Here is a 26248-nt window from a genome sequence, read left to right as displayed (position 1 = left end):
TGGGGTTGTTTACACGGCGCTGGAGCTGATGGAGGCGGTGAGGATGGTAAAGACGGAGAAGGTGCTCCACCTGAGGAGCTGCCGCGGCCGCAGGGTGCGTGTGGTCCGGGAGCACTACCTGAGGGAGGCCGTGCCGTGCTACAGCGCGCTGTGTGCGGCGGACTGCGACCAGCAGGGTAAACCAGCTGATCATCATAGTCAACCTGTTTACATCCTTGTTTACATCATGCTGCATGAACCTGTTTACATCCTGTTTACATCCTTGTTTACATCATGCTGCTTAATTAACCTGTTTACATCATGCTGCTTAAATAACTTGTTTACATCATGCTGCTTAATGAACTTGTTTACATCATGCTGCTTAATTAACTTGTTTACATCATGCTGCTTAATTAACCTGTTTACATCATTGTTTACATCATGCTGCTTAATTAACCTGTTTACATCATGCTGCATAATGAACTTGTTTACATCCTTGTTTACATCATGCTGCATAATGAACTTGTTTACATCATGCTGCTTAATTAACCTGTTTACATCATGCTGCTAATAACTTGTTTACATCATGCTGCATAATGAACTTGTTTACATCCTTGTTTACATCATGCTGCATAATTACATCATGCTGCATAATGAACTTGTTTACATCATGCTGCATAATGAACTTGTTTACATCATGCTGCATAATTACATCATGCTGCATAATGAACTTGTTTACATCATGCTGCATAATGAACTTGTTTACATCATGCTGCATAATGAACTTGTTTACATCATGCTGCATAACTAACTTGTTTACATCATGCTGCATAATGAACTTGTTTACATCATGCTGCATAATGAACTTGTTTACATCATGCTGCATAATGAACTTGTTTACATCATGCTGCATAATTAACTTGTTTACATCATGCTGCATAATGAACTTGTTTACATCATGCTGCATAATGAACTTGTTTACATCATGCTGCTTAATTGACTTGTTTACATCCTTGTTTACATCATGCTGCATAATTACATCATGCTGCTTGTTTACATCATAATGTTTACATCATGCTGCATAATTACATCATGCTGCATAATGAACTTGTTTACATCATGCTGCATAACTTGTTTACATCATGCTGCATAATGAACTTGTTTACATCATGCTGCATAACTAACTTGTTTACATCATGCTGCATAATGAACTTGTTTACATCATGCTGCATAATGAACTTGTTTACATCATGCTGCATAATGAACTTGTTTACATCATGCATAATTAATACATCATGCTGCATAATTACATCATGCTGCATAATGACATCATTGCATAATTTACATCATGCTGCATAATAACTTGTTTACACTTGTTTACATCATGCTGCATAATGAACTTGTTTTTACATCATGCTGCATAATAACTTGTTTACATCATGCTGCATAACTAACTTGTTTACATCATGCTGCATAATGAACTTGTTTACATCATGCTGCATAATGAACTTGTTTACATCATGCTGCATAATGAACTTGTTTACATCATGCTGCTTAATTAACTTGTTTACATCATGCTGCATAATGAACTTGTTTACATCATGCTGCATAATTACATCATGCTGCATAATTAACTTGTTTACATCATGCTGCATAATTAACTTGTTTACATCATGCTGCATAATAACTTGTTTACATCATGCTGCATAATACATAACTTGTTTACATCATGCTGCTTAACTAACTTGTTTACATCATGCTGCATAATTACATCATGCTGCATAATGAACTTGTTTAAGTCATTCTGCATAATTACAACTTGTTTACATCATGCTGCATAACTAAATTGTTTACATCATGCTGCGTAACTAACTTGTTTACATCATGCTGCATAACTAAATTGTTTACATCATGCTGCTTAATTAACTTGTTTACATCATGCTGCATAATGAACTTGTTTATCATCATGCTGTTTACATCATGCTGCATAATTACATCATGCTGCATAATGAACTTGTTTACATCATGCTGCATAATCAACTTGTTTACATCATGCTGCATAATGAACTTGTTTACATCATGCTGCATAATGAACTTGTTTACATCATGCTGCATAATGAACTTGTTTACATCATGCTGCATAATTAACTTGTTTACATCATGCTGCATAATGAACTTGTTTACATCATGCTGCATAATAACTTGTTTACATGCATAATGCTGCATAATGAGCTTGTTTACATCATGCTGCATAACTACATCATGCTGCATAATGAACTCGTTGACATCATGCTGCATAATGAACTTGTTTACATCCTTGTTTACATCATGCTGCATAATTAACTTGTTTACATCATGCTGCATAATGAACTTGTTTACATCATGCTGCATAATGAACTTGTTTACATCATGCTGCATAATGAACTTGTTTACATCATGCTGCATAATGAACTTGTTTACATCATGCTGCATAACTAACTTGTTTACATCATGCTGCATAATTAACTTGTTTACATCATGCTGCATAATTACATCATGCTGCTTAATTAACTTGTTTACATCATGCTGCATAACTAAATTGTTTACATCATGCTGCATAACTAACTTGTTTACATCATGCTGCATAACTAACTTGTTTACATCATGCTGCATAATGAACTTGTTTACATCATGCTGCATAACTAAACATTGCATTTACATCATGCTGCATAATTAACTTGTTTACATCATGCTGCATAATTAACTTGTTTACATCATGCTGCATAATTAACTTGTTTACATCATGCTGCATAATGAACTTGTTTACATCATGCTGCATAATTAACTTGTTTACATCATGCTGCATAATGAACTTGTTTACATCATGCTGCATAATGAACTTGTTTACATCATGCTGCATAATGAACTTGTTTACATCATGCTGCATAATGAACTTGTTACATCATGCTGCATAATGAACTTGTTTACATCATGCTGCATAATGAACTTGTTTACATCATGCTGCATAATGAACTTGTTTACATCATGCTGCATAATGAACTTGTTTACATCATGCTGCATAATGAACTTGTTTACATCATGCTGCTTAAATAACTTGTTTACATCATGCTGCATAATGAACATCATGTTTACATCGTGCTGCATAATGAACTTGTTTACATCATGCTGCATAATGAACTTGTTTACATCATGCTGCATAATGAACTTGTTTACATCATGCTGCATAATGAACTTGTTTACATCATGCTGCATAATGAACTTGTTTACATCATGCTGCATAATGAACTTGTTTACATCATGCTGCATAATTACATCATGCTGCATAATTTACATCATGCTGCATAATGAACTTGTTTACATCATGCTGCTTAAATAACTTGTTTACATCATGCTGCATAACTAACTTGTTTACATCATGCTGCATAATTACATCATGCTGCATAATTAACTTGTTTACATCATGCTGCATAATTACATCATGCTGCATAATTAACTTGTTTACATCCTTGTTTACATCATGCTGCATAATAATGAACTTGTTTACATCATGCTGCATAACTAACTTGTTTACATCATGCTGCTTAACTAACTTGTTTACATCATGCTGCATAATGAACTTGTTTACATCATGCTGCATAATGAACTTGTTTACATCATGCTGCATAATGAACTTGTTTACATCATGCTGCATAATTACATCATGCTGCATAATGAACTTGTTTACATCATGCTGCATAATGAACTTGTTTACATCATGCTGCATAATAACTTGTTTACATCATGCTGCATAATGAACTTGTTTACATCATGCTGCATAATGAACTTGTTTACATCATGCTGCATAATTACATCATGCTGCATAATTACATCATGCTGCATAATAATGAATCATGCTGCATTGTTTACATCATGCTGCATAATGAACTTGTTTACATCATGCTGCATAATTACATCATGCTGCATAATGAACTTGTTAACATCATGCTGCATAATTACATCATGCTGCATAATGAACTTGTTTACATCATGCTGCATAATTAACTTGTTGACATCATGCTGCATAATTAACTTGTTTACATCATGCTGCATAATTAACTTGTTTACATCATGTGTCCGCTGGTTTATCAGCCATTAAAACAGAGTTAAATCAGTGTAAACCAGCTGTAAAATGCAACTAAGCACATTTACTAAACATTTGAGGTATAGTTATTTTCAGGGCTGCTCGCTCTCAGTCGATTAGTCGACTAACCGATCGTTTTAAGCTCTCTTTAATCGATTATAATGCCTTTTTTATGCTGCAGGAGTTATTTCTAGGTAACTCACGAGCACATATCTGGTTAACTTAGGATTTAAAGTGTTGCTATTGTGTGATTCTTTCACTGTCAATTAAATCAACTAATCAATTAGTCGACTATGAATGTCTCTGGTCGTTATTTGTACCTAACTTGGGTATTTCCATTTTATGCTACTTTGTACCTTGATTGTAAGTATTGTAGTTTTTACCGTCACTACATTTGTCTGACAGCAAGCAGTATCTTTTCAGTAGGGATGCATGATCCAACTTTTTCATTCCGATACTGATATATTTAGTTTGTCCCAGTACATAGTATATGTTTAATGTGGTATGTCAAAAATACCAGGATGTTCTACTACATTGCAGTATTTAAGCCAGCATGCTTTTCTGTCAATTCTGAGCCACAATCCTCTGCGAAGCACATATACTGTATGAGCAAGAGGTTAAAATTCAAGGTGCCATGGTTAAAAACCAGGCGGCAACCTCTGGTTCTGAAAAGTGAAGTCAAAGCTTCATGTGTTAAAGCTGCATTCTCTCTCCTGTCCATCAGGGGGCGACTCCTCTGGTTGTATAGAAGTCTATGAGAAAATGACTCTACTTCTCTCTTGATTTATTCCCTCAGTAAACATTGTAAACATGAGTTTATGGTCTCAATCTCTAGTTTCAAGTCTTCTTCAATACAGCATGATGTGACATCACGACAACTACGTCCACTTCTTATATACGGTGTATGAGTAGGAAGTATTACGTCCGAAATCAATGCATAATGCATGCAACAGTACACACTTTGTAAGGGCAGCTGCAGTATGCACTAAATGTAAAAATAAACAAGTATGTGACTTGGAACACAACTAATGTGAGGTGACAGATGTTTATCCGAGACACTTTGAAATACAATTTACATAAAAATGTCTGCTTTCACTCTTTTTAGAGCTTCTGACAATCTTCTACATGCAACAAGCTGTAGAAATAAAGAATGCAGGGAAAGAAATGTTGGACTTTCTCACATTTAAGTCAAAGTAATTACCTCCTTCTAGAAATGTTGACACTTGATCAGAGCAGGTGCAAATAAAAAAAGTTAGTAGCACCAATTTAGCACAGTTTTACAAACCGGTAAACTCTGATTACTGTGCACATCTGGATGTTAAATGTTGAAGTGAATCAGTAAAAAAAAGCCCCCAAAAATGACCATGATAGTGATCTGTTTTCCTCCAACCAGATGGCAAAGTGCTGCCTGGAGACTTGACCCACTACGTGGTCCCGGATGTCGGCGTGGTGGTGGACTACCTGGAGATCCTGGAGTTCAGGGAGCTTCAGGGCATCGTCTTCACCCAGACTGCCTGCCAGGCCGTGCAGCACAGCAAGGGCCGCAGGTACGCTCACACCGACACGCCGCACATGTTTGATCATTTGCTCGGTAGCTCCGGCTTATTTTTCTTGCAGCAAATAGAAATAAACATTGCAGCTCCAGGCACCCTGAGGGCGATGGGAACGGCTCCCGTGGTCAAGACCTTTAATTCCTGAGGCTGCTTTTGAATTAGGCCTCTAATTACAGCCGTCCTGCACCAGAGTGTAAAAGAACCTGCAGAGGTCAACCTCATTATATCGGAGCTCCGCTGACGCCAGCTGAACGAGACGCCGCCTCTGACTTCAAACACGTCTCCCACACAATACCCTTTTCTGACAAACCGGGTGAACGCTGTAAATAAGGAGTCCCACACGGGTTTTCTTTCTGGGATTTTTTTTCTGCTTACATGGCCATTTTTCTAAATGTTGCATCACTATATGATGAGGCTTCACTTTTGATTAGGTGGACAAAGCTGGTGGAGCAAATTCTGATGCCATACTGTGTCAGTAATTGCAGTTTTCCAATTCACTCCAGCCCACAGGGAGCTCACAAGAAACGAGCAGTGTGTGTGTGTGTGTGTGTGTGTGTGTGTGTGTGTGTGTGTGTGTGTGTGTGTGTGTGTGTGTGTGTGTGTGTGTGTGTGTGTGTGTGTGTGTGTGTGTGTGTGTGTGTGTGTGGGTGGGTGGGTGTATGGGGGGGGGGGTGTTGCATGACCTTTGAGTTTCTTTGAAAACTTTGCTCATATATATTGTAAAGTGCGTCATATGCTTATCGGACGCATATAAGAAATATCCAGCTATGTGATGCTCACTCCCTGAAACCACAATTCTGTAAACATTCTACATTAAAGGAATAATTTGTTGAGATGGACACCACTCTCAAGTCTTTATAGTAAATATGAAGCTATTACTAGCAGCTGGTTAGCTTAGCTTAGCTTAGAGACTGGGATTGGGGGAACTGTTATCCTGACTCCGTCCAAAGGAAAGAAAATCAGCCAACCAGCAGGCGAACTTACTAATTACTGATTCATATCTCATTTGTTTAATTGTGCACACGGATGGATAACTGAACCACCAGGCACAGGCCCAAGGGCCCAGTGTCAAAAACAAAGAGCTCCAAATGATTACAAGGAAACACAAAAAGACTACAAAGATACACAAAAAGACTACAACTAGTCTCAAACTGATTGAAAATAAATACATAAAGACTACAAAGAGAATGACTATGACCAAAAATAGATACAAAAAAGGAAACACAGAAACAAGGAAACGCAGAAGACTACAACTAGTCTCAAACTGACTACAAAGATACACAAAAAGACTACAACTAGTCCCAAACTGACTACAAAGATACAGAAAAAAACCTACAACTAGTCTTAAACTGACTACAAAGATACAGAAAAAAACCTACAACTAGTCTTAAACTGACTACAAATAAACACAAAAAGACTACATAGAGACACATCAAGTCAACAAAGAGACTGACAATGACCAAAAATAGATACAAAAAAACACAAGGAGCTCCAAATGACTACAAGGAAACACAAAAAGACTACAAAGAGACACAAAAAGACTACAACTAGAAGAACAATGACAACAAAGAGATATAAAACAGCTGCAAAGACACAAATTTGACTCATGACTCGTTGCAAAATGTCACACTATTCTTTTAATCTGTCATTTTAATTGTTGTAGTTCTCTCTTTGAATTCAGACTGTAAGAGTACCTTTTGTTTTTGTGTGTTTGTGTCTGTGCAGGCAATACAACCGTCTACGAAACCTGATCAAAGACCCCCGACACGACTGTGTGCTGTTCGCCAACGAGTTTCAGGAGTATTCCTATTGTCCACGAGAGAAAGGGGAGAGCCAGGAGAAGTGGCAGACCAGGTGAGTGTTCATATCCTCACAAAAGTACTGTATATAAAGTACAATCATGTAGTCATAGTATTTAGAAAATACAGGACTTTATAGAAATCCAGTTCAGAGAGAGAAGAGACAATCAGTGAGATGATGTGGGGTCTAAATGTGTGTCCTTTGATATTTGGGATCTGCAGACAATCCAACACGATACTTATGTTTATTTAAATGTTGATTAAATATGTAGTTTTTACCGAGACTATTTCTTAGTGGAGACCCACAATGTTCAACTTATTACTGAACTTTCTCTGTAGTTTCAATTATAAAATAGTTAAAAAATAAGTCCTTCAGCAGATTTGAGATGAAAGTTTAAAGATGCAGTTTAGTAATGTATAAACCCTGAATTCACGTAAACTTTAGTTCAACTTGTGCAACAAGCTGCTGGTTCTGAACCACACGGCACTTAGGGCCCGCCTCCTGGCTAAGCTGTCAATCAAAAAGTGACAGTGTCTTGTCTCCTTGGGGATTCAGGGGCAATAACACTGTTTTCTAAAGATGTTTTTCCTCCATTCAGATAGAAAACAGGTGTTATAACAAAGAAAGTACAGGCACATGAGACCTAAATATGGACTTCGGCAATTATTTGAGACTCTCTGAAACCTTAAACCCGGCGGCGGGATGGGAAAGCATGTTTTCTTTAATAAATCGCTAAAACTACACCGTTTATCAAAGCCAGAAGCTCATAATTGTCAGATTTTCCTCTTTACGACGGCCCTTGAACACATCATGTGCGACTAACACTTCCATCAGACAAGGAAGCAGCAAAAACTAAGCCTACATTAGTGATATTTCATCAATAACATTTTATTCTACGTGTCTCATTTAAAATCTTGCCTAAATAAACCCTTTGTTTTAAACAGATTCTGTAAAAAAAAAAAATTGAGCTCCTAAGTGAAACTATGAAGCCATGATTGATTCATCTGAGACCAACAGTCTGAACTGCTGCTGAACACAGAGCAGAGAGGAGAGGCTGGAAGTAGAGGTTGTAAAAATATGAATAACTTAATATATTTAGAACGTGGAGCCTTCATTTTTGTTCTAACCTTGGTAACACTTGTGGACACTTGTTTGCCAATTTTTGTAAAATCAATAATCAAAGGAATTCAACTTTTTCTGTTTTAAGACATTTTTGAGTTCTCTCTAACTCTAACCCAAAGCTGCTCGGGGTTCTGAGGGTTCAGTGTATGAAGATGTGGAGTACTCCTCTCCTGCAGCACCTCTTCCATTCAGTAATATATTAATATAAAATATTTGATCCTTTGCCAACGATCTGTTTGACGTATGGATCGGTCGATAAAACGGCCGCATGCTGATACTTTGATTTTTTTTATGCAAAGAAGTCAAACTAGTGCCCAAAATCCCCCAACGCTCAAATCAAAATGATATCAAACTGAGAAAACCAAACAAAAATCAATATGTGTGTGTGAAGGTATTCTCACCTAATTTGCATAATTATTATCGATGCATTTGTAGATCATCTGCTGCAGAGATTAAACCGCCAACGAGGAAGCTTCCTGTTGGCGCAAAACCTCCGATACAGAAGGACGAGATAATGAGAGACAGTAAAAGTACTGCTTACCACCAAGATTTTTCCTATGATAAAGATTTAATTATGTGGCTCTTGATGACGTGGTCCACCTGTGTTACGCATTAAGTCATCCCCAACTTTTTAGATCCACTTTTAAATACTTTTTTAACGCTGAAGCTGCAATCTGGAGTCGTTTACTGCATAAACTAGACATTTACCAGAGAAGTCATGTCTGTTACAGGTACTTTATGTGATAAAAGTATCTAAATACAGCATATGAAAGTTTAAGAGGCAAGCTGTACTTCATAAGCTGTGTGTGTGTGTGTGTGTGTGTGTGTGTGTAGGTGTGTGTACTCTGCAGCGGTGTGGTACTATAACCACCTGGCCGGTATGAGGGACGTGGTGATGATCACGGAGGACCGGGAGGCCGTGGCTCAGTACAGCAGCCTCAACTCTGGAGTCTACGTCATCTCCATCCAGGTACGAGACGTTCACTGAGTGGTCGTGACAAACAGCTGTGAGGTTAAAGAGCCGACGTTAAAGCTTTAATTTGAGGGCGTTGATGTTCATTTTGGGCGAAGTTGTAGCGCTGCGTTGGTCCAAAAATAGGGCGACGAGTCCTTCACTGTTTTTTATGCATTAAGACCAGATGCACTACGTTTAGTGTTTGTGGTGATAATACAAATTTACAACACCTGTCCACAGAAGGCTTTTAAAAAATTAGGAAATAAATTAGAAAAATAAAAGAAATACAGGTGTGCCTTACAGTGTTTTTCAGTCAGGATTTAAAAACATTAACATTAAGTTGGACGGACAGTTCAAAAATGTTGCTTCTTTTATCCAGGATTTATGTGAACACCCTGTTTTATTTTTATTTTTATTTTTATATATGTATATATACAAACATATGTGTGTGTGTGCTGTTTTCAATATTTTTGGAAACCCTTTTACGAGTTTAACATCAATTTGAGTTTCAGACTGTTTTACTTCAAGGTTAATTTATTGCTTTTTCTGGAGCTCTCGAATCGAATGACCTTCCTCAGCAGATGGAGCCCCGTTGTCATTTAATATATTTTTTTGGCCCTTTTATGCCCCATTTTTGCGGGAACAAAGTTGAAGCCCTGTACTAATGAAGATTTAAACATCTACAGTTCCATAGAAAAACTCAATCTGCTAATGAGGATCATGTGATCTGATGTTTCCAAAGTCTAGAATTTATCACGAGAGTTACTGTAACACCGATCTAAACGCGATGATGTCATTATTCTACAGACGTTAAATTGCGCAATCAACATTTTACTTCATAATGAGAAGTTTAAGCAAAAAAACTTTCATTTTGACAACAGAAATGTGTAGTTTAATAACATCATATGATCATAACATCACACTATGATTCCTCTGAAAGTTGATTAACTCAGATTAAATGCTTACTTAAATACTAAGACATCACAGAATGTATGTACTATAGAAGATAAGTACACGAGTCAAAGACCAACAGACTACAAAACACTGTTAAACATCTAGATATTTACATAAATAATCTCTTTAATTACCCCTTGTATCCTAAATGTTATTTATAGAACAGCATGTATTGTTTAGAATGCTGAAGTAGTTTTTTGTCTTATTATCTTGCGTTGCCATTCCCCGTATCTAAATTAATACATATCGCTCCACTGAGCTGCTCGACAACTAAAATGGTGTTAAAGTAGTGAAGGAAAAATAATGTCACAAAACTAAACTCTCATTATGGTTTCTTTTTTTTAAGTTTTATTACGACTCAGTGGAGCGCTGACAGTTGTTTTAATGCATGAGAAGCTTGAAATTCATTCAAAAACATGGGAATTCTGAGCAAACACTTTATTTTTTTGGTCTATCTGTTAACAGTTCTCATGTTTTTATGGAAATAAGTTTATATTGTTGGAAGATAAGCTGATGGGTGGATAAGCAGAGGCTGTTAATATCTTTTAATATTAAAGGGACATTAGAGATGTTTAGAGGTGAAACAGAGAAACAGACGGGAGAACCAGCACGATACAATTATTCAAACTGTTTTCAATGTTAAAGAGTATTTTGTGTATCATTAAATTAAATTTTTCTCATTTAGTATTTAGAGTGGGGGAAAATACTTTGAAGCAAATTGCTGACTTAATAAAATTTGAGTGTAAAATGACCAAAAATGAGGCGCCGGAAGGGTCGTTTTTGAACTTAAAAGGCCAATTATTTTCGATTTAAACCCTAAGTATGAAACAGCCTGATTGTCTAAATTGTCCTGCATTAATTACGTATCAACACCTGACATATGGAGACCCTAAACCCATAATTTATTATCATAATATATATACATTATTATTATTTAAAGGTACTACAAAGAACTTTCATTTTGTGTTGATTCTGGCGGCCCCTGTGGACAAAAGTGGTAGTGTTTCTGAGCACCAGAATCCCTTTAGAAAACCTCATTTACTGCAGCAGGGTCTGTTTCAGAACCATTTAAAAGTTCCTCACAGTACCTTTAATCTGTTCCTGACACGTCTTCACTCATGTCTCTCTGTATTTTCCAGGATTTCTTGCAGAACTTCTTGCCGGAGCTGCAGGCGGCTCATGAGCTGTACATCTCCATCTCCCAGGCGCTGCAAGAGAAGGAGAGCGAGGGAACGGAGAAAGAGTACACCGAACATCTGCCCGCCGAGGTCCTGGAGGCTGGAATCAAGTCTGGACGGTACATTCAGGTACAGGACGAGTCCACCTACATGGGTTTATGACCAGAGAGTCTTTACATAGAACAGATGTTCTAATAAACATAAGGCTTCTAGAAATAATTCTGGAAAAACACAAAATATCCCCTAAAAGTGAAAACTTAAACTGTATTTAAGAAGAGGACGTAGTCATGGTGACGTCATCCATTGGTTTTTGGACTGACGGGCGCCGTCTTTGATTACGGCCGACGCCATGTTTATTTTTTTTGCAAGCAATAAACTAAAATAACCATATCTGGATTTTGGAGGAGTGACGTAGAGACGGCGTATACGACCTGTCAATCAGTGTGTAGCCCCGCCCTAAAGCATCCCCTGCTTTATGGTCTGTTTGACTCTAAATGGAGCATCATTTACTAAATGAACATCATGCTGTATTGAAGAAGACTTGAAACTAGAGATTGAGACCATAAACTCATGTTTACAATGTTTACTGAGGGAATAAATCAAGAGAGAAGTAGAGTCATTTTCTCATAGACTTCTATACAACCAGAGGAGTCGCCCCCTGGTGGACAGGAGAGAGAATGCAGCTTTAGGACTCTTCTGTATCGGCTTCCTCACATCATAAATAAATCTCATCCTTCTTTCCTTCTCATCAGGGCTCTCTGAATGTCAGCAAGCATCGGGCGCACAGCGAAGCTTCCATCTCGACGGAGGGTTTGTCCAACAAGAACTCAGGTGCAGAACTTCAGCAGAAGAATTCCTCTCATCAGTCTTCTTCTCTCTCTTTAATCCGCCGTCGTTAACCCCTTCCCCACTCTCTTCTTCTCTTTCTCCAGATCTGAGTTGGGGCGTGTTGGTGTGCGGCGCTAAGAACCGTAACCGGGCGGTGCACGGCGACGTGGTCGTGGTGGAGCTGCTGCCGAGGAGCGAGTGGAGAGGGAAGGACACGGCTCTGACTGAGGGTCAGGGGGAGGAGAAGGGGGGGGAGGACGGCGACAGGAAACCGATGCCCACGGGTGAGTCCGTCTACAGCAGCGGGACTCGTTAACGCCACGTATTTATTTATGCTGTCACCAAAAACAACTTTTCAAACAATTTCACAAGAGTTAAACTAGAACTCACTCCTGTGATCTTGATCATTTTGTGAATTGTGGTTATAAAACTCAGTCCGTTAAGTATTTTCTCGTCTAGACATTCTGATAGGATCAAACATGTTCAAATTAATTTTTGTTTTTATTTGCACAATTTAAAAAAATACACAAACATCATGGAGACAAAACATATCACAGTGCAGTAAGAGGCAGAAAACCCCACTGCACTTAATTTAACCTTTATTTAACCAGATAAGTAAATGGAGAACCAGGTGTCTTTTACAATGACAATCTGGCTAAAAAGGCAGCAACAGCAGGCAAGTCAATACAATACAAAATAAAACATAGATACATCTCAAACAACCTCATACAACAAAAAAATGTATAATAATGTTTACATTTCACAATATTATAAATATAAATTATTTTTAAAAATCCCCCAGTCCAACAATTCTGTGACTTAAGACATTGAGCCTCAAGGAGCACTCGTACAGACAGATTCCGTTTTTAAGTTCTTAAGAGAACTTTCCGAATTCACCAATTGTAAAGAAAAGATAAGAATACGAACACGTTCTTGTTTGAGGACTCTTTTAGGTTTGAAGGTGTGTCAGACTTTGGCCTTTTAAAGGTATTTCAAAGTCTCCTGGCTGGCAGTAAAAACTAATACAAATGAACCAAACTACAGGAGTGAGTTAGTTTTTACACTATTGACTGTGGCTCAGTGGAGAGCAGGGTCGTCCTCCAATCAGAGGATCGGCGGTTCGAGCTCCGGTAGTCCATGTCGATGTGTCCTTGGGCAAGACGCTTATCTCCAAGTTGCTCCCGAAGGCTGTGCCGTCGGTGTGGGTGTTGTATGAATGTTAGTCAGACTTAGAGGCCTGATGTGCAGGTGGCACCTTGCATGGTGGCTCCTGTCATCAGGGTGTGAATGGGTGTGAATGGGTGTGAATGGGTGAATGATATGTAATGTAAAAGCGCTTTGAGTGGTCGGAAGACTAGAAAAGCGCTATACAAGTACATTTACCATTTTTGCAAAATCTTTTGTTTTGTCTTCAAAACATTTCAGTTTTACCTGCTTTGATACATGACATGTTTTTATGAACCCTTGTTAAAAAAGTTCTCTTAATAAGATTTTCTCTTGAACAAAGTTATATTTGCATTCAGTGTTTTTCGCCCCCGGAAGGAAATGGATGGATGGATGGATGGACAAAAATTTGCATTCAGTGTTTTTCGCCAAAAAGCAGCGTGTGCTTACTTAATGTCAAATGCATTTGAAACACAAACTGCTGTTGATTACTTCTGAAACCACTTGAGTGAATATGTATCGTTTTTTTAAGACAAAGGAACAAATGTCATCAAGCATTTCTTCATAATGCTATTAGCGTTCCAAAACTCCACGTTTCCTTTTTTTAATGCATATTTTAATACTTTAAGCACTGACATTCATCTGTAATTTATGGTAAATGTAACAAAATAATCTAACTCAAAGGTCCACTTTCATTTACTTAATGGAAACCATTGAAACCTCTGAGTGAATATAAGTGATCATATACTTAGATGATTTCGAGGCAAATGTCCTGGAAGAAAAATTAGAATTTTGACAATAAAACACACAATAAATGATTTCTTTCTGAACAAATATCCACAGGCCGTGTTGTGGGGATCCTGCAGAGGAACTGGAGGGACTACGTGGTGACTTTCCCCCCCAGAGACGGGCCTCAGCCTCAGAGCAGGAACTCCCAGCGCATCCTGGCGATTCCCTGGGACCACCGCATCCCCAAGATCCGCATCAGCACCCAGCAGGCCGACGCTCTGCAGGTCTGCTCCTCCACAAGTTATACACTCGGATCAGGAAACTAGTTCCGCTAATATAAGATGGGATATCTTTACTATTTCACAGTTCAGTTGAGGCAGAATAGTTCTCTACATTAAGAAGCTGAGAGACGGGTTTGAAGACGGCTAAACGTGTTGGTTCTTGTCTTCTCCCCCCCATCAGGACCACAGAGTTGTTGTGCGCATTGATTCCTGGGAAAGCACGTCGCTGTATCCAAACGGCCACAGCGTTCGGGTTCTGGGCCGGGCTGGAGAGCTGGAGACGGAGGTCCAGACCATCCTCATAGAGAACTGCATCCACGTGCCGCCTTTCTCCGACGCACAGGTGAGACTGGGGAAGCTTCTCGCTCTCTGAGGGTTAAGATAAGATAAGATAAGATAAGATAATCCTTTATTAGTCCCACAGGGGGGAAATATGCAGGATTACAGCAGCAGAGTGGACATGCACACAAGAGACATAAGTAAAAAAACAGGTATTATAAATAAGTAATCACACAGTAAAGAATAATAAATAATAAAAAAAAACGTTAAAAGAGCAATAACTACAATATGATGTAAAAAACGGACAGAATGCTTGTTAATATTGCACAGATGACTAGTCGAAGTATATATATATATATATACATATATATATACGACTTCGACTAGTTTTTAATAAAAGAGGTCGTCTGTGATTTTAATCTCGTGTAAATCTGCCATGTCCGTAATTTTTCAAGTAAAATATTCCACCGCAAATTACTGACCATATTCCTTCACTTGTGAATCTGCATCTCTTCATTTGGAGCTGTTTTTTGCAATTCAACGGTCTAGAAAAATCCATAAATGAATCTTTAATTATAATTAATTGTGTGGTAACCGATGCAAAGCTTTAATGAGGAAGGTAAGACTTGTTACACCTCGAGGAGAAACACGGTGCTGGGAAACACTCAGTACAAACGTCACTTTTTGTTGAAGAAACTTTTTAAACAGCACGATGAAGATGAGCAGATTTAGAGGTCACGACCCTGAACATTGTTTTCTAAGTCCATGAGAGTTTATGAATCTATTCTTAACCTGACGAGGACACATTATTGGGTAGTCTTGATGCTCCGCACACAGATTAATGGAACAGCCTTGCGTTTTTCTTTTTTCTTTTCAGTTCATAAGGAATATGTGCACCTTTATATTTTTAAAGAGTGTCCTCTGGTGAGAGAAGAGTCTAAGCACAAGTGAAATAAAATGCTGTCCGTCCTCAGCTGAAGGAGATGCCGGTGAACTCCCCCGAGAGGCCATGGACGTTGGACCCGGCTCAGGTGGCGGAGCGGCGTGACCTGAGGGAGACTCACCTGGTGTTCAGCATCGACCCGCGGGGCTGCGAGGACGTGGACGACACGCTGTCGGTACGAAGCCTCGCCGGCGGGAAGCTGCTGGAGCTCGGGGTTCACATCGCAGACGTCACGCACTTCGTCAACGAGGGAACGCTGACCGACCTGGAGGCCCGGACGAGGTGAGATCAGGTTAAAGTGACAGTTCAGGTGAGATGGAGAAGAATAAAGAGGCCAGAACGCTGCTGCCTGGATGTCATTTTATGTTTGTTTTTTTGCTAAATCAAAACCAACATGCAGAGAAACAATATTGTGACAATAGAAAACGTCTTCAGATGAATTAAACGTTTCTCTTGTTGAAACTTTGGTCTTTTTGCACTTATCAAGATGCAAATCAATCAAAAGAATGAATTCCAGGAGTTGATAGAAAGGCACTTTTCTTTTATACATAGCACATTTATTACCCAAAGTGCTTTAAGGATTTCACAAGAAACACCTGATGAAAACAATAAAAGCAAACAAATGTTTCAATGTTAAAGATTGTTTAGTGTATCATTAAATCAAACTTGTCATCTCTTGATTCAGAGCGGGGAAAATACTTCACGACCTGTTGCTGACTCAACAAATTTGGGTGTAAAATGTCGCCTGCAGGGACGTTATTAGAACTAAAAAGATGAATTATTTAGGATTCAAACACAAAGTATGAAACAGCATGATTGTCTAAATTGTCCTACCTTTATTAAGCATCATCACCTTATTACCAATTAAAGTTACTACAAAGAGCTTTCATTTTGTGTTGATTATGTCGAATACAAACAAAATAAATGCATGATATTTAAAAGAAAAATGTATTAAAAGCAAGCAGCCACTATCTGCCTCGTCTCAAGGTCTGATTCACAAATAATATTACAGCATGAATGATATTGAATTTCAAACACACCCATAAAGCGTTTCCTTTCTTTGTTGTTGATTTAAATGACCCATGTGGCAGGTTATAATTGTCATCTTTGTAGACAGAACAATGGCAACGGAAATTAAGGTAAATTAATCTTCTTCTTCTTCTGTGTCTTTTAAAGGGCCACGACGTATTACCTGGCCGACCGCCGGTACGACATGCTGCCTTCTGTTCTCAGTGCGGACCTCTGCTCTCTGCTGGGAGGAGTCGACAGGTTAGTAAACTCCACGTTGTTTCTACGTCACGTTTTGATAATTAGCGGGCATTCAGGAACACAAAAAGACATAACAGTGAATTACCGGAGCACCCCAGGGCTTTATGCTCGGCCCCCTTCCTGTTCATACACCAACGACCGCGACATCCCAAACATGAGGAGAACTCTGTTGTGAAGGTTGCATATGACACTACCGTAATCAGGCTGATTACAAACAAGGAGACTTCATATTTAGAGTTAATCAACAGTCTTGCAGAGTGGTGCTCAGACAAACAACCTGCTGCTCAACGTCAGTAAAACCAAGGAGCTGATCGTTGATTTTAGAAGGAAAGGAGGGGAAGACGCACACTTGTGGGGCAAGTTAGCAGCTTTAAGTTTCTGGGAATCAAACAACCAGACGTGGTCATCACACATCTCCATCCTGGTGAAAACATCTTATAAACGGCTGTATTTTGTTAAGAAAACTTAAATGGACAAAATTGCAAGTGCCAAGTTCTGCTTAACTTTTAACAGAGGAGCAATAGAAAGCATCCTGACTGGAAACATTACAAACTGGAATGGGATGTGTACGGCATGGACGGTCAATGGTACCCATCTACTGATCATCAGTGATATTGATGACAAGAGGTGCCTGCACAGAGCTAAAAGGATATTAAAACAAACATCCCACCACAGCTACAATCTGTTCAATCATCTTATGAACCAACCAGACTTCCGTACAGTTTCTTTCCTCTGACTGTGGGACTCCTTAATTCATCCACCATTCTTCATATTTAATATAGTTTTTTATGTTTTCTTTCCTATGTGGCAAATTGGCACTTTAATATAAATTTCGTTCTGCAACCCTGTCGTTTACTGACAAATAAAAACCCTTCTAACTTTTAACATGTCATTGAAATGCATCCGTGTCCGCTCTCCAGGTACGCCATGAGCGTGATGTGGGAGCTCGACGCAGAAACCCTCGCCGTGGTCAAGGTGTGGTACGGTCGCACGCTGATCCGCTCCTCCTACCAGCTGCACTACGAGCTGGCCCAGGCGCTCCTCAACGGGGAGCCGGCCGAGGTGCCGGAGCTGGACAGGCTCGGGTCCAAGGAGAGGGACGCGGCGCTGGCTCGGCTCACCGGAGCTCTGGAGACGCTGACTCGGGTCGCCAGACACCTCCGGGCTCAGAGAGACAGAGGAGGAGCGCTGGAGCTGGAAGGGGTGGAGGTACGAGTGGTTCCTTTATCCTACTCTTTCTTATTTATTCAAAATTCAAAATTATTCTTTTTATATAAATCATTCATGAAATAAATTATAAATCATTCATGAAATAAAGTATTGTTCATATTCCACTGAGATAATTTCCAGTAAATTAATTAATTTTCTTTTTCTTTCATGTCATACCGTTAAAATGGTTCATACCACATGGTCATTAATACTGTATATAAATAAAGACTTCAGGAAGTTGACTTTCAAGTTCTAAGTGAAGTTAATAATTACAAAGCAAGGGGAGCGAAGGTATTATTCTCTGGGGGAAAAATCTGAAATTAAAGTTGTATATTTAAGTGGAAAAATAACTTTAATATTCTTTGAGATCTTAAAGTCACAAATTTACGAGAAGAAAACTGTTTTATCTTTTTGGTCAAAGTATCACTTTAATCTCAGAATATTCATGTTTTTTTTTCTTCTAAATTTCTGAGTTTCTTCTTGTGATATAACCCCCCCTCCACCCCCGTCCACGGCTCTGTATTATTTATTATTTTACTTACAATGGCCTTAATACGCTTTTGTAATAAGCATACATTAGTTTCCCAGTGACCATGACTTATCCAGATAACATGTCTTTTTTTTTTTCATTTCCACCAAAAAGCCATAGATCATGATTTAAAGAACATTTAATTTATCTGCCGTACCAGGCTTATTCGTCTCTCTTGTTTTTTATATATATCTTCATATCTTGTTTACAGATGTAGTGGTAAATTACATTTCATTGCCTCTCTCCACAAAACCAGCTCTATAAATAAAATGTTTCCTCCCAGTTTGATGTGGAAGAACTGAACAAGCCTGCAGCAGGTTTTAAAATCAGGTGGACAGACTAGAACCAGAAAAGCAGCATGGAAAACGTTAATCTAAAGTAAAAACGTAAAGTCTGTGTGAATACAGAGCAGTCTGTGTGTTTCCTGGTTGCTCATCCGTCAAAACAAGATACGAGTTCTTCTTGTTGTTCTAATAAAATGTCTTCTACCTTATTTAGATACGTGTGATGGATTGAGTTGTATCACAATAGGTTTCATCATAAAATGACATGTTTTCTTTTGTTGCAAAATACTGTTATTGTGTTCAAGATAACCATTATTTATTTAACCTACTAGAATAAGAGTTTCTCTATTTCCTTTACCTGGTGGAGTTGTGAAAATATGTCACTGTGAGATAAAACTTCTTGGCCAGTGAGGATTTTGGAAACGAAAATGTTTAAAAGTATTTCTTATAATGACTTTATGTTCTACTTGTCGACTAGGACCAATGACTTTCCCTGAAAGATCTGCACGAATAACAAATAAATGTATAAATATATATATATTTTTATATTAAAAAAATCTTTATATATATTAATTATAAAAAAATATATAATATTTAAAGACTTAAAAATATATATATATATATTTATTATACAAATAAAAATAATACATATAATAATAAAAAATGAAAATTTATTGTCTTCAAGGGTTAGGCTGGGGCTTATTGTCAGCAAATCCCATAAAGAGACCAAAACCATTAATGTGTTGAGTCTCTAAATCTTTTCCCACTTCCCTTCTCTCAGTTCAAGTCGTACACCTTTAAAGAAACGGTCACAAATTTATAGTTTCATGTTTAAAAAAAGATTCCTGAAACAGCTGTTTTTATCAAACAAACAGGGGGAAATGGTGCATTTGTTGGGGACTTTTTTTCAGCAGCAGAATTTTGCAATCCTACCCTATGTTCTGGCTCAAACTCTTTCCCTGTCCCCCCCCCTCAGGTGCGAGCCCAGCTGGACGAGGCGAGGAACATCACGGCCCTGGTCCCCCGTCAGCCTCTGGAGGTCCACGAGACCGTGGCCGAGTGCATGATCTACGCCAACCACTGGGTGGCGCGCAAGATCCAGGAGGCCTTCCCCCACCAGGCCCTGCTGAGGCGTCACCCGCCTCCACGGCAGGAGTTCTTCAGCCAGCTGGTGGACAGCGCCACGGCCCGGGGGTTCACCATCGACACCAGGTGACTGGTTATGAAGCTGGCTGTTTACGCTCATTTTACAGGCATGTTGTACGGAAGCCCTGAGAGTGATTTTTATTTTTCTCTCCAAGGTATATGACTTGAGAACAGGTGGAAAAAAATAATTGCCAGGATAATCTATCCAAGTTCCCCTTTTTCATCTGCTGGGGAACAAGTTTTGCCATGTAAATTATTTTGGGGGGGTTTTTTCAGTGTTTTTTTGTTGTAATACTCGTTTTAGCCACAAGAGGCTGAGGTCCATCCAGGCTCCAACCTCTGGTTCTCTATTTAAACATGGAGTAGTGGTGCCTCTTGTGGTCAAACCGAGTATTTCAACAACAAACTTTAAAATGATCCTGACAAAAAATGAATGTCCACCTGCCAAAACTTTTGTTTTCACAGATGAATAATAAAAAGATATTCATAAAGATTATACATTTTTTTCACCTGTTCTTAAATTATAAATACAGGAGAGAATTTTTTTTAGATCCGACTTGGAAAATGGATAAACACCTTTTTTTACTCTCAGGGCTTCTGTAATGTTATTCTGGAGTAAAAAACAAAACAACTCTGCTCTCTACCAGTTAAAATCGACACTTTCTTTCCTCCATCGTGGTTTTTCCGTTAATATTCAGGTATATAACAGGTAGTTCTGTTCCTCCAGGACCAACAAGGCTCTAGCGGACTCTCTGGATCAGGCTGTGGACCCACAGGACCCGCTGGTGAACAGGATGCTGAGGATCATGGCCACCACAGCCATGTCTCAGGCCGTGTACTTCTCCACTGGTCTCCAGTCTACAGACCAGTTCTACCATTACGGTACACTAGTCAATATCTTCACAATATCCTCAGATTTTTGTTGCATCATTCAGCTGAACCTCATTTCAAACGATCTTTAGCGGCATATTCATTTATCTCATTTCTAAGCATGTCACTGGCTACCTGATCCATACATCCTGCCCGTATTCTTTTCCTGATAATGATATATTATGAACAACAAATCTGTTTTGAAATCGGAAGGAGGAGAGCTAGTTAACGTTAGCAGTTAACGCTAATGGAGCTTGCATTGAGTTCAGGCGGCAACCTCTGATTCTGCTGAGTGAAGCCAAAGCTTCCTGTGTTAAAGCTGCATTCTCTCTGCTGTCCACCAGGGGGCGACTCCTCTGGTTGCATAGAAGTCTATGAGAAAATGACTCTACTTCTCTCTTGATTTATTCCCTCAGTAAACATTGTAAACATGAGTTTATGGTCTCAATCTCTAGTTTCAAGTCTTCTTCAATACAGCATGATGTTCATTTAGTAAATGATGCTCCATTTAGAGTCAAACAGACCATAAAGCAGGGGATGCTTTAGGGCGGGGCTACACACAGTGATTGACAGGTCGATATACGGCGTCTCTACGTCACTCCTCCTCAGTCCATATTTTAGACTTAAAGAAAATGTCATTTGTTTCTGGCCAATTGTGTTGATTCTTTTTAGGTCTGGCTCTGGACCGGTACACTCACTTCACCTCACCGATCCGTCGCTATGCCGACATCGTGGTGCACCGGCTTCTCACCGCTGCCATCGAGGTGGACGGAGGGTCGGACCCGGGCAGAGCGGTAACCAGTAACAAAGAGCTGGAGGAAACGGCTCATCACATCAACAACAAGAACCGGGTCGGTGCTGTTGTTTTTTATCGTAATTCACTTCTTCTGTACATAAATGAACTCGTCTGACCTTTGACCTCTGTGTGACCTCTCCAGGCCGCCCAGCAGGCCCAGAAGTTGTCCACAGAGTTGTTTCAGTGTCTCTACTTCAAAGAGAGAGACCCTCAGACGGACCAGCGCTGTGTGGCCGACGCCGTCATCTACTCCATCAGAGACAACGGCGTGTTGGTGTTTGTCCCAGAGTACGAATACAGATGTTTATGTCAAAATAATTATACATCTAAGTTACATTTTTAAAGGATGAAGGCGATGTGACAAATAAGCGTTTATGATACTTACAGGTTCTGTTCATCATGATAATCTTCACAAATAAACCCCACTTTTATGATTTTTTGTAAAGTGTAAAGTAAAGGAACTACACCACGGTCACATGACTTTCAGGTCACTTTTTAAAGACACGTAAAAGATTCTAAATTCACCAGAATGATATTTACTGACCTATTTAATATATTTATTTATATATATATATATATATATATATATATATATATATATATATTATATATATATAAATAACATTCAGAAAACACCTTGACTTCCAGACGGAGGAACAGGAAGTGACTCATTTAATTGTTTTAGGACTGATTCCTCTTTGGCTCTCAGCTCCAAACTGATTCATGCTTACTATATATATCTTTAAAAAACACCTCAGAAAAATATAGTTCCATTAAAAAAATTTAAAGTGAAAGAAAAGAAATCAAGTAATTATTAGTCCACTGAACATTTTAAAAAACATTCTTAGTATTTAGAATATTTTTTTTGCATTTTCAAAATACGGAAAGTTATGTAAATTACACTTAACGTGTTTTTAATCTTTGTAATAATAAATAATATTAAGACTTTATCTAGTTAATGTTTGGGAGGAAGTTACCTTAAAAAGAAAAAGAAACATTTTGTACTGATTATCTTTTTTCTTGTGTCTTTAGAGTTCTGAGGTTAATAAAAACGTGTAATAAAATAGTTCCTGACACACCTGTGCTCTCTCTCTCTCTCTGTCTCTCTCTCTCTATGTCTCTCTCTCTCTCTCTCTCTCTCTCTCTCTCTCTCTGTCTCTCCTCTCTCTCTCTCTCTGTCTCTCTCTCTCTCTCTCTCTCTCTCTCTCTCTCTCTCTCTCTCTCTGCAGGTACGGAGTTAAAGGGCCGGTGTACCTGAAGAACAGGGAGGGTGAGGTGGTGGCGGTCGGACCGGGCGGTCGGTGCGAGTGGCAGAGCGGTGCCGTGCGGAGACACTCGGACCACATCACCTCCACCTCCAGCTGCGGAACCTCCACCTTCAGACTGTTCGACCACATCACCGTGAGTCACAGGATGCATCTATCATTGCATTTATTATTTTAGGACAGTAATTGGATATTTCTTACTTTATGGGAAATCAAATTGAAACAAAATTATCGTATTGTGTTGTTAAAAGAAAAGTTAAAAAGTGCCCTCTATAGTTTAGTTTACTCTGTGTCTCTAAACAAATCACATATTAAGATAAGATAAGATATAACTTTATCTTTTAATGAAACTTTGATGAAACTTTTAACAGTTTCATTAAAGATTACAACAAAAGAGCAAAAAACCATAGATTATAAATATAAACAAATAAGAACAATAGAATAACAATTGTTAAGTGTAAAATAAATAATATTGACACAATTGCAAAATAGAATACAATAGCAATAAGAGTAAAGTAAATAAATATAGACATCAACAACAAGGATTAAAAGCAAGAGTCAAAATAAAACACCAGAGCTTAATGGAAACTAAAATAGGAAAAGTAATATTCAGTATATTGAAAAAGTATTAGAAAGTTAATGAAAATAATATTGCACATGAAATTTAAATGTAATATTTCACAATGTTGAAAGAAGCAATATTGCACATTATGTGGTTATTATTGTTGTCAGTGTCAGATGTTTCAGTCGTAAAAAAATAATATTTGCACAGCGTATTTTTTAATATTTAAAATCCTGTATTTTTTTAATCTATTTGTACTTGCCTTTCCTTGGTCTTTATGTTGCATTTACAAAAACACAGACCCACTCTTTAAAACATTACTCCAAAGTGCTACAAGTGGTTTAATTCATTACAAGCATCATTTGTTATTACAAATATCTTTATATTACGATAAATATTCTTACAAATATTAGGATATTAACTTTCCCGTCCTTAATTCATCCAGTTCTCCACAGATGGAAACATGTTTTGTTATTTATTTAACTGATCATATGGAGGACTTGGTGTGACGTTTGAGTGCCTCTCCACAGGTCCGTATTTCCGTGCGCTCCACGCATTCCCACGCCGACGGTCTAAACCTGGAGGTCGTCAGCAACGAGCCCCACCGCGTCCCGGAGCCCCAGCCGCCGCCCCCAGGGCCGCCGCAGCCAGCTGGTCCAGGAGGTGGTGCGTCTGGCCGAGGAGGCGTCGCAGCAGGCCGAGGAGAAGAAGAGCCGGCGGGCCAAACTCTCCAGAGAGGAGCGAGAGTTCAGCCAGAGCAAGACGCCCAACCTGTACTCCCTCCTGGAGGAGGTCCGGGAGCTGGCCCTGCTGGACCTGGACCTGGTTTCACAGGTCTGTGCAACTACAGCATAGTTTTAAAAATAGAGAGACTACTGGAAACATGAACAATAATCTCCTAATAATCAGAACAAACACCAGCAGAGAGGATTTTCTCTTTTTATGAATTAAAAGTTTGACGTTTTTCAGCATTTTGTGAATCATGACGGAAGATTTTTGTCATCTGCATATTTTTCTATCATTTAACGGACAAATGCTGGATAATGCAAAGTGTAAAATGTATTATTTGATGATATTAAATGAGGAAAAATATACTGTCTTTGATTATTACGTAAATAGAGAAGAACTGTAGGTTAACGGTGATGTCATCTTGTTCATAAAGATGGAAAAATAAGACTTTAAATGAAACGTAGCACTGACATTTAATAAGAAAAGGTGACACTTCAATTACTGCTGATACAAATAAGAATAAAACATGAATGAGGATAAATTATTAAAGCATAAACTAATGTTTACCATCAAGAATTAAGTAAGCACCCAAATGATAATCTGATTTATATACTCTTCAAAACTATTAATAACAGAAAACGTTTATCAGTGTATGAGCCTGATGCCAATATTAATATTTATATATGATATAAGGTATGGGCCAATATTAGTTTATTATCACTAATAAGTCGAGATAAACCTTTATTGATCACCAGCAGGGAAATTCAGTTGTTGCAGCATCACAAATAAATCAATATTACAGATAAATAGAAAAAGTAAAAGACACAAATAATCAAACATGATGTTAGGTTTATATGAATACTTTAAAGTTAAGACGACATTGTGAATTGTTTTGGCTGTAAATAATTGCTCTTAATAGTTTATCAAACTTTGACTTTTGGAACAACTTTTTCTGCAAATTTTAAATTTAGAAACTTAAAACAGAAATCAGGATGTTTCTCAAAAGACTATTATTTTTTAATAAAACATTTCAGATGTTCCTTCAGCTGTCTGTTCAACCACAAGTTCAGCAAGAGTAAACACTCTTAAGTAGTAAATAAATCCTGTTTAGATAAACTCTGTTCAGGTTTATTAGAATCATGGCTGCATTAGTTTAAGTTTTATTGTAGATTATGGTTCTTTGTATAAAAGTGTTTCCACAGAATATATTTTTGTTACATGGTTACTGATGTTTCCTTGTGGTTTGTTATTTAGCCTGTATGGATGAATATTAAACTGTTGTGTATGTTTGGAGTTGAAGCCTTTTATGTCGGGTATTGTATTAAGTTAAGAGACATCTGGTCTGAACGATGAATCATGATTAGCTTTCACCTTTACTGCAAAACCTAGTAAGATAAAACTTTATTTTAAATCTTTATTATTAACTCGAAGTTACCCATAGTAAGAATTTTCAACTTTGATCTGAAGTTATATATAATTAAGGATTCAAAGATTCTCTTAGTTATTGTATTTTTCTACACAACTAAATACTTTGAGAGTTACACTCTTAAATATTTTAAATACTGGCGACTCATTGCAGTACTTTTACAGTAAATCATAAAAACGACTCTACTGCAGCTTCACGGTTACATTTGATGCTGCTGTAAAAGTACTGTATAAACTGAAAGTACTGCAGTTAGTAGCCAGTAATTTAAAATATTTTAC

The 26248-nt window shown here is 38.2% G+C and overlaps 1 protein-coding gene across 1 annotated transcript; it reads left to right on the top strand.

The window, feature by feature from the left end:
• On the top strand, positions 1-25608 carry dis3l (DIS3 like exosome 3'-5' exoribonuclease). Its single transcript, XM_054611835.1, is given in 19 exon segments — positions 1-176; positions 5493-5646; positions 7378-7506; positions 9409-9544; positions 11623-11790; positions 12414-12492; positions 12594-12773; positions 14497-14666; positions 14845-15006; positions 15917-16167; positions 17062-17154; positions 18075-18363; positions 20153-20388; positions 21050-21204; positions 21865-22043; positions 22131-22276; positions 23218-23389; positions 24346-24458; positions 24460-25608. Coding segments are annotated over 19 exon segments (3171 nt in total). The 5' UTR covers positions 1-28; the 3' UTR covers positions 24671-25608.
• The last annotated feature ends 640 nt before the right edge of the window (positions 25609-26248 follow it).

Source organism: Anoplopoma fimbria, chromosome 2, assembly GCF_027596085.1.
Source record: "Anoplopoma fimbria isolate UVic2021 breed Golden Eagle Sablefish chromosome 2, Afim_UVic_2022, whole genome shotgun sequence".
NCBI lineage: Eukaryota > Metazoa > Chordata > Actinopteri > Perciformes > Anoplopomatidae > Anoplopoma > Anoplopoma fimbria.
This window is presented reverse-complemented; position numbering and strand designations above follow the sequence as displayed.